The sequence below is a fragment of the Diabrotica virgifera genome, chromosome 7, assembly GCF_917563875.1.
Source record: "Diabrotica virgifera virgifera chromosome 7, PGI_DIABVI_V3a".
In the NCBI taxonomy this organism is placed as follows: domain Eukaryota; kingdom Metazoa; phylum Arthropoda; class Insecta; order Coleoptera; family Chrysomelidae; genus Diabrotica; species Diabrotica virgifera.
In genome coordinates, this window is record NC_065449.1 from 98,785,695 (window position 1) to 98,800,051 (window position 14,357).

General features: G+C 31.6%; 1 protein-coding gene across 1 annotated transcript in view; it reads right to left on the reverse strand.

Annotated features, from left to right (window-relative positions):
- LOC114332074 (uncharacterized) overlaps nucleotides 1-14,357 on the reverse strand; it is a 127,420-nt gene that overhangs the window by 46,833 nt on the left and 66,230 nt on the right. The window contains exon 9 of the mRNA XM_028281783.2: nucleotides 4,553-4,733. Coding sequence (XP_028137584.2) covers nucleotides 4,553-4,733 — 181 coding nt within the window. The remainder of the gene's footprint in view (nucleotides 1-4,552; nucleotides 4,734-14,357) is intronic.

The window sequence follows — 14,357 nt, forward strand, 5'->3', positions numbered from 1 at the left end:
AAAGTGAAAAAAATGGTGTATGTATGAAGAAGTCTGTGGACCCAGTAGAAACAGAGTAGTAGCTAATAAAAGTAGGTTACAGTTGATCCCAAACCCTTTTTTCAGTGCGTCATAGATTATCGAGTTCTCTCTAATGCATTATAGTTGAAAGTGACAGCAAAACAAGTATGATTGATTATATATACGTATACCTCCTTGATTATTTATTATACATAGAACTTAGAAAATTATGTATTCGTTGGCGGGTATTTGCATATTAAAACGACTTATACTTATACTTATACTTATAGATGTATAATTGGTTGCCGATTGCAATACTCTAACTAAATAGATAACCAATCAATGATGAAAATAAAGATAATTTGACACAAAAGTAATCGATCGTGAGAGTATTTTCACAATATCATCGGGTAAAATGACAACTGTAATTTCTAGGTATTTTCTAGTATTTTTCAGCAACATAAATACAGGGTGTTTCCTTAATAATTGTCCATATAGTAACTGGAGAAACCTTAGGAAAAAATACGAAGACTTAACCTAAAACACTTAAATAAAATGTGGTTCCTTACTGAGTTACAGGTTGTTTTATCTAAAAATTTAAAAACTATTTTTGCTCAGCATTTTAAAACTATTCGAAGTATCCTTTTCATACTTGGCGGGAAGTATAGGTACTACACAAACTACTAAATTATGTTAAAAAAACGTTTCTGGCTGTTTCCAGAGGCGTACGACGGGGGAAAGTGAACGGTTGACCCTTTCCAAATTCTACGCCACTGGCGGAATTGCTATTTTAGTTTAATTTTTGGATTCTCCAATATTTTCTATGAAAATAATATACTCTTCATTCGTAACGATAAAGTCATTAGTTTTCGAGATCTTTGAGGTTAAAAATGAAACGACACGGTTATTTTGATTAATGTAGTGTATCGCTTCATTTATAATTTCAAATATCTCGAAAACTAATCATTTTATCGTTACGAATGAACAGTATATTATTTACGTAAAAAGTATTGAAAATTCAAAAAATTACACTAAAATAGCAATTTCGTCAGTGACGTAGAATTTGGGAAGGGTCAACCAGCCACTATACCCTGTCGTACGCCTCTGGTAGTAGCTAGAAACGTTTATTTATCTTAATTTAGTAGGGTGTATAGTACCTACACTTTCTGCTAAGTATGATAAGGATAGGCCAAATAGTTTTAAAGTACTGGCTACAAATAATTTTTTAATTTTAATCGTATGAATCATATATCATAAATTAATAAAAATAACTGTGCCGTTTCATATTTAACTTCAATTATCTCGAAAACTATGACTTTATCGTTACCAGTGAAGAGTATATTGTTTACGTAGAAAGTATTGGAGAATCTACAAATGACACTAAAATATTAATTCCTCCATTGGCGTAGAATTTGAGAAGGGTCAACCATTCACTATCCCCTGTCGTACGCCTCTGGTAGTAGCTAGAAACGTTTATGTATCATAATTTAGTAGGGTGTATAGTAGTCGCTCTTTCTGCCAAGTATGAAAAGGATATGTCGAATAGTTTTAAAATACTGAGCAAAAATAGTTTTTAAATTTTTAGATACAATACCCTATAACTCAGTAAGGAACCATATTTTATTTAAGTGTTTTAGGTTAAATCTTCGTATTTTTTCCTAAGGTTTCTCCAGTTACTATATGGACAATTATTAATAAAACACCCTGTATAAATATTTTATGTCATTGGTATATTCGGACATTGTATAGTGAAATTTGATTTTATATTTATTTATTTTTACATTAAAACATTTTAAATATTAATGTTCTGGCAAATATTTGAATAAATATTGATGTTAATATGTATGTATAAATATAAATATCATTTATATTTATATATGTATATGTATATAAGCTGTACGCTCCCGTGGAAGTTATAGCTGTTTTTCACTTTAATGATCCGTTAAGACAAGGGGATCAGTCCACTTTTCTTCTAATCTGTCTCCTCAAACCTTCTGGTATGTCTTTGTTTCATTCACTACTTTTCTCCACTCATTTCGGTTCTCAGTCTTTTTTTATATATATCTAATATATTTAACTAAATATGTATATATATTTAACTAAAATGTCGTGTAATGATTCGAGACATTCTTAAAATCCTATATGACGTCAAAATTAATGACGCACTGAATAAAGGGTTTGGATGAGCTGTATTATTCGTCAAATTCCAAACCGAATATTTCAACGTGAAATAACCAAAAAATTTCGCGTAAAACTCATCAAAACTTTATTAGAGTGTTAAAAACGTTTCTACCATCAAAAGTATTATGTAAGTCACGCTCAAAATAAAGTTGGTCCCTTTTTTTATTAAGAAAAGCGTGAAAATCACCCCATAACTAGCATTCCAAATGCAAATAATCGTTACCGCTTTACAAGTTACTTTACTTATGTTTTGTTTATACGATATGTAAGTTTCACCGGTTGAAAATGCTTATTTTTAAAAAAATTTGGTTTTAAATTAAAATATTTTTTTAAATTGTGAAAAACAGCCTTTTTCAAAATAACTTAAAAAGTATTTGTGATACGAAAAGAGTAAAAAAATGAAGGTTTTCCTTTTCTGAATAATTTTATTTTTTGTTTTTCTGTAAGACAAAAATTGATTAAGTATGGCTGTTCAAAATTTGCCTATACTCTTACTGACTCGTTCAAGCCCTTTCAACTACAGCCCTTTCAAAAATAAGCACTTTAAACCAAAAAACATGCAGATCATATAAACAACACATAAGTAAAGTAACTTGTGAAGCGGTAACGATTAATTTTATTTGGGATGCTAATTAGGGGGTGATTTTCACGATTTTTTACCAAAAAGAAAGAGAACAACTTCATTTTGAGCATAACTTGCTTACTTTTGGTGCTAGAAACTTAAAAAAAAAATAAAGCTTTTTTAAACAATAATTTAAAAAAGTTGTCCTGAGTTTTCCCCGAAAAGTGCTTTATGTTCTGGTTATTTCTCGTTAAAATATTCGTTTTGATATTCGTTAAAATAATAACCTACTTTTCATTAGCTACAACTCTGCTTCTACGTGGTCTACAGACTTCATACGTACACTATTTTTTCACTTTTTTGTATGCTATATTTTTGCTAAGATTTTTTTTTTTTTTTCGATAAAACACTTTTTGAGGTTTTTGAGAAAAGCCGAATAAAAACGTGTTTTTTTTTGTTGAAAAATGAACTATCCACTCGCAAATAACTCTAAAAGTATTGACTTATGGAGTAAAAAAAACTCCATAAAACAAAAATTGTTTAGAAGTCAGTAGGAGTCAGTTTAACTACTCCGGACTTATTTTGAAAGTATATTTTTTCACCTTCGAGAAGGGGAGACCCCCAGCGCAAAAGCACACATTGGCACAATGTCACTTTTGTTCTTTGACATATTAGCTATATGTATGCCAAATTTCATGTTGATCTAAGTGGTTCTTTAATTTTCGGAGGTTTTGAAATATTTTACCATCAGCGAATAGACTATTTACAGGTTCAGAAAATTCATATCCAGATGATCTGACGCTATTAGCAACAAGCAAAAAAGAACTACAAAAGTTAATGAAAAACATAATAACGGAAGCCAAAAAATTCGGACTTAAAATAAATGAAGAAAAGACAAAGTATATGATAATGGGAGAGACCCAAAAAGAAAAAGAAAATAACATCATAGTACAAATAGATGGAGAAAAAACATACTCGTTCAAAAGAGCCAAAGAAATTATTTACCTGGGAGCCAAAATAGATGAAAATGGTCATGAAGAAGGGGAGATAAAGGCAAGAATAGCTAAAGGAAATAAAAAATATGGAGCATTACGCACATTACTGAAATCCAAATACGTATCAAGAAAAACAAAAATAAGAATTTATAAGACTGTTATCAGACCTACAGTAACATACGCAAGTGAAACATGGGTGCTCAAAAAGTCAGAAACAGACCTATTAGAAAGATGGGAGAGAAAAATGCAAAGAGCAATATATGGAGGTGTGAAAATAGAAGGTCAGTGGAGAAGAAGAACCAATAAAGAATTGGAAGAACTATATCAAGAGCCAACGATTACGACGACGATCAAAGCACAGAGAATACGATACTTGGGGCACATAGAGAGAATGGGAAGTAAACGAATGCCAAAAATGGTACTCTCACGAAGACCAATACAAAAGAGGAGGAAAGGCAGGCCAAGGAAAAGATGGAAGGACAGTGTATATGAAGACTTGAAGAAAAGTAACATTGAGAGATGGAAAGAACTAGCATTGGACAGAAGGAGATGGAGAGAGGTGGTGAAGGAGTGTATAAAAAGACTGAAGTGTATTTAAATAAAATTTACAAGTTTTATAAGTTATGTAAGTTATACTAAGTTATTTATTATATTATTTATGTAATCAGAAATGTAAACATTTTAGCCCTAGGCCTACAAGGCCTGTTGCGCTTAATAAATAAATAAATAAATAAATAAATATAGAAAATTCATAATTTGTATTTCACATTTAAGAGTATTGTTTTAAGTGAACAAAAAATAAAAAATATATTACCTTAATATGAGACACCACGTTTCTGTAGCTAAAAGGTACGTCCATATTTCTTCTTGTAAAATATTTTCGAGTAAGATAACTTCAATTTTTGCGTAAAATATGTCGTGAGTTATAACGGCTGCGGCGATATGTACAACTAAATCATCAAAATTATTTTCTGGCCAAAAATATTCCTTAAAACCTAAAACAACAAAAATAAATTAAATTAACAAAACACTTACAATGAAGTAAAAATTTCTGATGGATGATGGTATATATCACTTATATATACCTTATCTATGGTATATATTTGTTATAAAACTTTAATTAAGGTCGGGTGGGGTAAGTGTGTAGCAAAATATTAAAAGTTAGTATATTTACATACCGCATTTTAAAACCAAGTAAGATTTGAAGCTAATATTTTAATATAATATTTTAATATGTATTACCTATCGCTGGTACCTATGATTAATGTGATTCCTAATATATTTCCAGTGAAAATAATAACTCTTTGATAAATGTTGGCGATACAATTTTTTTGTATATGCTTATCCGCGAAGTTTATAACTCCCAAAATATTTATAACGAAAAGGTTTAGTTCACAATAGATGCCGACGAAAACAATTATTTCTGAGAACTTTTTAGTAATTATAATTTTCGTGGACCCATAAACAGAAATGATATTTTTTGCTGATACTCTTCAAAAAATAAATTTTTCCGTTAACACTTTATTAGGGATTATAATTTTCACAATCATATAATCTAAAATAATATTTTTCGCGGCGTTCATTGAAAGTTCTATTCTTAACGGCATTTTAACTGCTTCATTTTATAACTTTTCACGGCAAGGACGTCACCATATTTTATTTTTTTAACTATGTCCGTAGTACACACTTCCCCCTTCAAATGGGAGAAGTGTGTTTACGATTTATTTTTGAAGTTATACTCTATGTCCGTAGTACACACTTCCCCCTTCAAATGGGAGAAGTGTGTTTACGATTTATTTTTGAAGTTATACTTTTTTAGGCACGAGGGTGAATTTTTACATTCCCTGGCGCATGCGTACACCGAGAGTAAGTATGTTAGTCGCTACATCTTTATGTAGCGCAAATAAGGTGTGCGTGAAAAGAATATATTATTAGTCTTTTTAGTACATCCATTTATTATAATTTTTGTGTCTTTGGATTTGTCTTCCTCGGGAATAAGATATTTTATAATAATAGTAAGTATTTTTAAAGTATTTTTGTATACTTCACTTGGTCTATTAAATTTGTCAGCATGTATAAGAAATCTTGTAACCTGTCAAAGCAAAGGGAGTATAGCGCAGTGGTAGAGCGCGTGACCGGAGATCGAGAGGTCCCCGGTTCGAATCCCCGTGTGTTTTCTAATTTTTTTATTTTTCTTATTGTTTTAATAAAAATGTTTGGAAAGTAGTAAGTAAAAATTAGTTTATTCTTTGAATAAAATACAAATAACCTGTTGAAAGTATATTTATTTCGTTGAAATCATATAATAGAAGTATAACTTCTTACGTGCGTACAAAGTACACACACATTCTTTTTTAGCCACGAATCAATAGAAATGGAATCTGCGTAAGTGTGTACTTTAAAAGTGCAAAAAAAGTTTTAAAAGTGCAAAAAAAAGTTTTAAAATTCAACACAGAATGCAAATGGTACTTGATTTTAAATGGCACGTCTCGCATGAAATGCGCACTTAACGTTAGGTTCAAACAGAATGACACTTTTCTAGTTAAATAAATCAAAGCGAATCTTGGTTTCACTTGACCATGTAAGCATTTGTATTCTTCTTTAACGAATCATAGATGGCGACACTAGTATACAGGGTGTCCCGAAAAGATTGGTCATAAATTATACCACACATTCTGGGGTCAAAAATAGTTCGGTTAAACCTAACTTACCTTAGTACAAATGTTCTCATAAAAAATGTTACAGACCTTTGAAGTTACAAAATGAAAATCGATTTTTTTCAATATATCGAAAACTATTAGAGATTTTTTATTGAAAATGGACATGTATCATTCTTATGGCAGGAACATTTTAAAACAAAATATTATAGTAAAATTTGACCACCCCATAAAATTTTATGCGGGTTTTGTTCCCTTAAACCCCCCCAAACTTTTGTGTACCTTCCAATTAATTCATGATTGTGGTACCATTAATTAAACAGGACGTTTCTAAAACTTTTTTGATTCTTTGTATTTTTTTGATAAGCCAGTTTTTATCGAGATGCGGCTTCTTTTTTAATATATTTACATAAAAATTTTATGGGGGTTTTGTTCCTTTAAACCCCCCAATTGTTTGCGTACGTTCCAATTAAACTATTATTGTGGTATCATTAGTTAAACACAGTGTGTTTAAAACTTTTTTGCCTCTTTGTCTTTTTTTGATAAGTCACCTTTTATCGAGATGTGGCTTCTTTTTCGGAACATACCTAAAAATGTAAGTTATAAATACATTTTCAGATTATTAACAGGTATCTATAATCATACTTAACCATATACAAATATGTGGTGGATTCGACAAATATTCAAAATATCTCGATAAACATTGGCTCATCAAAAAACTACTAAGAGACAAAAAAGTTTTAAAAACAATGTGTTTAACTAATGGTGCCACAATAATAATTTAATTGGAACGTACACAAAAGTTGGGAGGGTTTAAGGGAACAAAAGTCCCATAAAATCTTTATGGGGTGCACAAATTTCACTTTAATTTTTTTTTAAGATGTTGCTGCCATAATAATTCCACATGCCCATTTTCAATAAAAAATCTTAAGAGTTTCCGATATGTGAAAAAAAATCGATTTTCATTTTGTAACTTCAAAGGGCTGTAACTTTTTTTGTGTGCACTATTGTATATAGGTAAGTGAGGTTCAATCAACCTATTTTTGACCCCAGAATCTGTGGTATAATTTATGACCAATCTTTTCGGGACACCCTGTATAACAATATTAAAATACATTTTGACTTTACACACTTGACCTTATCCAAAAAAAAAAATAAAAAAATTTCAAAACGTTTTCAGTCCTATCAGATCATTATCAGTGAAAACACCTTAAAAGTAAGAGAAGAAGAGAAGGTAAATGCGTGGCCAAAGTGTCCTCTATTTGCTTTCTCTTAATTTCGTTGTCTCTTGTGCTTATATATTGTAAAAGCCGGAGATAAAGGATGCAGCCAGAAAGCAGTTTATTAACGAAAAGTCTTAGATTTAAAATATTGTTTATTAAATTTTTATTTAATTTATTCTAGTTGTTTAAAACGTAGTAAACTTTGTATCTAGGGCTTTTCGTTGTTTTCCTCGCATTGCGAGAGATGTCGCTGGATTGCCTCTCAAAAGGTGTAATCATTGCATCGCGATGGTTTCCCTTAAATAGGCAGGATTGTTGATATTTCTTTCAGAGTTGTGACTACATAACTTCACTGAGGATCCATGGGATGCTGAAATAGGCTATATGGAGATAGTGGTCCAACTCTGAATCAAATCAAAACAAAAACTGCCTTTATCTTTATCATCTTAAAAGTAGTTGAAACTACGTGTCCATTCATTTCTGTTCGTTGTTTTTTGCATCCATCCGTAACCAGCCATTCGCTTGATGTCATCAGTCCATCTGGTTTGCGGCCTATCTCTAATTTTCTTATTTACTCTTGGTTGCCATTCAACAATTTGCTTTGTCCAACGGTTTTCTTCCATTATTTCTTTGTATTCTACCCAGTTTCATTTTAACATGACAATCTTTTAAATTACATCTGGTACGGGGTCCGGACAAATAATCCCGGACAAAAATCCCCACAAATTATCCCTGGACAAAACATCCCCGGACAAAAAATCCCCACAAATAATCCCCGGACAAATATTCCCCGGGCAAAAAATCCCCACAAAAAATCCCGGACAAAAAATCCCCAAGAAATATTTGCTGCCGAATAGTTCTCTAAAAGTTTTCATGTGAATGCAATCGAAGGAAATGTTTTTCGGCCTCAGTGCATGTGAGTTACAGCAATCGCCATGAAACCAGTTTTCGGCACGAAAATAATTAATGATAAGCAATTAAAATTAAGAATGAATTGTAATTTTGATTACCTAATTTAGAGTTCTAATTGTGAGTTTTTTCAAAAATCGTGGAATATATGGGGAATAATCTAAGGCTGGGGGAATCATGTTGTAATTATTTGCTTAAATCTTTTGATCACTCTGCTTAGAATAACTCTGTTCGAAACATTGTCTATTCGTGATGAATTATTTTCGTGCCAAAAACTGATTTCATGGCGATTGCTATAACTCTCATGCACTGAGGCTGAAAAACATTTGCGCCGATTGCATTCACGGGAAAACTTTTAGAGAACTATTCGATAGCAAATATTTCTTGGGGATTTTTGTCCGGGAAGTTTTGTGGGGATATTTTGTCCAAAAAAATTTGTGGGGATTTTTTGTCCGGGGATTATTTGTCCTGGGATTATTTGTCTGGGGATTTTTTGTCCAGGGATAATTTGTGGGGATTTTTTGTCCGGGATTATTTGTCCGGGGATAATTTGTCCTAGCTTCATCTGGTACTTTTGATCGTCTTCTTATATCTTTATTGGATTTGCGCTGGGCTTACTGTTGAGCATTCTCTGTTCCATAGCTCTCTGAGTCACTTGAAGTTTGTGGACTATGTTGTGGTTAAAAGTCCATGTTTCAGTTTCATATTGCAGAACCGGCAATACGTACTGATCGAAAGTTTTTGCCTTTAAAGTATTCGGTAAGTTAGATTTAAATACTGTTTGTAATCTTCCCAATGCTATCCATGCTAAGGAACATCTTTTATTTAAATCAGACCTTAGCTTAAGCGTTGATAGTTCGATCGATTTTTTGTCCTTCTTCTTAAAGTGCCGTGCATATCTGCGTAGGCGTCCACCGTACATTATCTTGTCTGGTGAGATGTTAGATATTCAGGATTAAATTATTCTGTTTTTAGCAGCATTGCGAAGCATTTAATAGCTGTGAATTCCTGTCCATTGGCGAATATTACGCAGCCATGACATCTTTTTACGTCCCAAACCCCTCTTACCCTCTATCCAGGGGCGGCTCTAGCTCACCTGCCGCCGGGGTGCAAACTCTTGTGTGCCGCCCCTTCTGGGCGATAAGTTGAAGGAGGTTACAGCCTAGAAAATAAGACTTATTTCCTATATACCGTGAAGAAGGTGAACGACATAAGGGAAGCTAGATAGGTAGAGAACTATTCTTAAAATAAACCAAACAATTTTATTTATTTAGTTATATCACAATTTAATAACATCAGATATATATTTAATTAAATGAAAAGTAAGTCACATATGTATATACATATTATGTACCAGATGTAAAAACAAATTATAAAAAATTACGTACTTATACCTATATCCGAATACATACTTATGATAATAATACACATCTTGAAATAGGTAGGTATTATTTAATGTTTGACCATATTTTTCAAAAGCTAAAATCAATTTTTCTAGATTTTCGGATAGCAAATTCTTTTATAATGTCATTAATATCTATGTCAACATCATTTTCAATGCTTATTATAGCTAGATTTGAAAGCCTTTCTTGTGTCATACTAGACCTTAAATAGTTTTTTATAATCTTTAATTTGGAAAATGATCTTTCACCCTCAGCAACAGTAACCGGTAATGTTAAATAAATACGTAAAGCAATCGACAAATTTGGAAATGTGCTAATCAAGTTATTTTTAAATAAATATCCTAAAACATCAATTGCAAAGGAGGTAGATTTTAAATAGGTCGGTAAAATTTCAATTTCATTCAGCAAATCGACTGCATTTATATCAGAATGCTTAGTTTGAAAATCTGTCAATTTATTTTGCAAATCCGCGCAATACTTTAATTTATCATTTGAATTTAAATTTTTAAAAGCATCAAGGTTGTGTAAAAACGAAAAACAGTTGTTGTGATCACTTAACAATTCGAACCTTTCATCTAATTTAGTTATGGCAGTGTCTAATAAAAAAAAGTAAAAATTTACTTTAAAGTGTAACTCTGGATTTTGTATAGCGTCATCTCTTCCTTCATAATTAAACATAGGTCTTCGTTTTCTAGGTCGTACAGTGCCAACTGCTGGAAAACTAATTTCGCAGTCTAATTCTTCAGCAATAATTTTTGATTCATTAAGCATTTCTTTATAAGCTAAGTCTGTACGACATTCAGTTAAATATTTTTTTACTTCTTCTAACATTTTAGCAGCCTCTGGAAGTATCACAGTAGATTTCTGCATAATTTTGCTTACAGTATTAATTTTTAATAAAATATTATACCAAGTTACCAAGGAACAAACAAATTTGTACGACTTTATTTTTGAAATCAAAGAATATGCCAAATTTTTTGTGTCGTTATCTTTATTTGAATCACTATAAATAAAGAACAAAGCATCATAAATTTTTTCTAAATTAAAACGAAGGGCTTTCACAGCATCAATGCGGCTTTCCCATCGTGTATCGGAAAGTGATTTTAGAGTTAAAGTAGGCAGTTCTTTTTTTAAGACTTGCCAGCGCGATGTTGATGCCGAAAAAAATACATATAATTCTTGGACAATGGCAAAGAAATTTGTAACTTCCAAAGAACATTTTGCAGCATCATTTACAACTAAATTAAGACTATGCGCTGCACATGGTACATAAAATGCTCTAGGATTTATATCCAAAATTTTTTTTTGTAAGCCAATTTTTTTGCCTTTCATATTGGCACCATTGTCGTAGCCTTGGCCGCGCATGTCATTAATATCAATATTTAAGCCTTCCAAAAAATTCAATAGAAACGTCATTAATCCTTGTCCAGTTGTGTCAGTAACAGAGCAAAATCCAAGAAAATGCTCTCTTATCTCAACATTTTTTGTTAAGGGGTTAAGATAAACAAATCTAAAAATTATTGTAATTTGCTCTTCATGACTTATGTCAGGTGTACAATCTAAAATTATAGAATAATATTTACAATGTTTCAGTGTGTTAACAATGGTGTTTTTGATATTTTCTCCTATTACAGTTATCAGTTCATTTTGAATGTTATGACCAAGCTAATGAGGCATATTGCGGTGTTCAGCTTTTTCAATGCGATTAATGTGCTCTGCTAAAACATTGTCAAATTTTGAAACACTTTCTATTAGTTTTAAAAAGTTTCCATTATCATTTTGAAATATCTTTTCTGTATGCCCTCTAAAAGCCAAATTTTGTCTAGCCAAAAACTGAATAATGTATATAATTCTTTCAATAACTGCCATCCACCTTTTTTTTTCACGGTCCATTTGGGCCTGATTAATCGAATCTACAGTTCTTCCTTTCATTATATTTTGTTTTAAATCAACATATTGTCTCACACTTTGAAAATGTGCTACACTTTTTTCATGTCGTTCTATATTTCTCGATAAATGACGCCAATCTTTGTAACCTATTTCATCATTAAAAGCATTTATTGCACTGCTAAATAGTTTACAGTAAAAACAAAACACAGAATCACTAGATTTAGAATAAACGAGCCAGTCCCGTATAACCGTTTCATTATTTCCTAGTTTCTTAAGAAAATACGTAGTTGAAAATGATCGATTAGAATCATCTAATGGAAATGTAAAATTTTTTATTTGTACCGGACCTATTTCAAGTAGTGAGAGCTTGACATTATCTGAAATACTTTGTGGCCAAAGGGCAGGATCTGTCAATGAATCGATGATATTCGCATTCATTACTGAACTCGAATTATTACTGATATGATCAGAAAATGCAGTAGTTGTTACCGAGGCTGCTGCGGTCGGTGTTAATGTTGCTTCCGATGCTGACGTTGCTGAAATTTCTTCCATCGGAGTATCAGTAGAAGTTTCAGTAACACCCATCATTGTATCTTCAACAGTTTTTTCGAAAACTGGATTCATATCTGAACTTGTTGATGGTCCTGGTTGAACTTTCTGAAGAAACTTGCTTATAGAACTCGTGCATTTTTTCACTTTTTCTTCTTTTTCCAGTTTCCGTTTCCGATATTGGAAACCAGAAAGTTTTTGTCTTCCATCAGCCATCTGCAATAATTTAAAAAAATAAATAAAAATACTACAACCCTCTAGCCAGACGTGAGTTTCATTAATGTACAAAAAGAATTGTTTTACAGTCCTCGTTTAATAGGTAGTAACTTTAATAACATTCTTACCTTGAGTTTGACGATGCTGTATCTCTATGGGCACTTCTGCGGTTTTTCAAAACTCACGACACTGTACTATTTAATCAAGTAACGTTAAAATAACGTAAAGCAGGAACTCAAGAAGTCACTGGTTTAAATTCAAATTTCAGATAGAAACTAAAAATTTTTTAAGAAAACCGATTTTTATAAACTTTGAAAGGCGGTCCTTTCCCCATTAAACCAATGGGACTCTTATTTCTTTAATTGTTAAAATGTCTCCTCCCATCTAAAGGGTTCCTAATTTTCGTAGAGAGAAAATATATCAACGTCATCTATTCTACGTAAATAGATATTTAATACAAAATATTTTTTACCATTTTTCAAAGGTTTACCGAGAAGGATTGACCTTTTTTTGGTAACAACTTCCGCTCGAACACATTTAAGATTCACAGACGCCCCCCTGTTGATTCAGTTCTAAGAAGCTTCCTAAATTGAGTATTTTCTAAAAACTTTCAGATTTGTTCACGCCGAGACAGTGGCGTACACTTTAAAGTAGGCTATATAATATACAGCATATTAAGTGTAGGTAGGTACATCTTAGTAAAAAAGCGTTTGTGCATATGCGTATGTAAACATGGAACTTGTCATTCGTTATGATCCAGCTGCCGCCCCCTATAACCTGCCGCCCGGGTGCCGTGCACCCCTTGCACCCCCGCTTAAGACGCCACTGCCTCTATCTTCCCTTCGAGTATCAGTTGCTGAAAAGTGTATCGTTCTGCTCGTAATATATGCCCCAAGTATGCAGTCTTCTTACTTTTAACATAATTAAAAAGCTCCCTATTTTTTGTCCTAAGTACCTATATATACGACTCAACCTTTTCGATATTGTTACTGTCCAGAGTTATATCCTCAGTTATATCTAGAGACTCGTTTGTTATACAGTATGTCCCTGTAAGTTGTATCCATATGGAAAACTTTTTTATTGTTAATTTTACGGAAAAACTTATTCTTCATAAAAAGCTCTGCATGGTCCAAAACCTACGATTTAACCATCAAATATCAATGTTTTTGAATATTATACGAGGTATGTCAAAAAGTTTGATTTTCACTCTTTGAGTGAAAAGTTTGAAGAGTAAAAGTAGCTTTATTTTTCACAATATTGAAAATTGCTATTATGAAAAGTTGTTTGGAATTAAAAACTATATTCTAATATGCAATTACCTCCTTCTAATTGAAAATTTTTTTTTTGAAAAATTATGGATAACATAACATTATTTTCAGTTATTTCAATTCTGATAACTCTTTTATTATTAATTTTACGAAAAAAAGTGATTCTTAATAAAAAGTTCTGGATGGTCTAAAACCTAAAATACAACTATCTTATATCAAATTTTATCAATTTTATACGAGGTATGTCAAAAAAGATATTAGATCAAAAGTAAAGTACCTTTATAGTTCAGAATATTTCAATTAAAATGATGTAATTACACACTGAAACATAGTTTTTAATTATAAATAACTTTTCATAATAATAATTTTCGATATTGTGAAAAATAAACGTATTTTTTACTCTTGAGCGAAATTCATATTTTTTGACATACCTCGTATAAAATTGATAAAATTTGACGTAAGATGGTTGTATTTTAGGTTTCAGACCAGGCAGAACTTTTTATT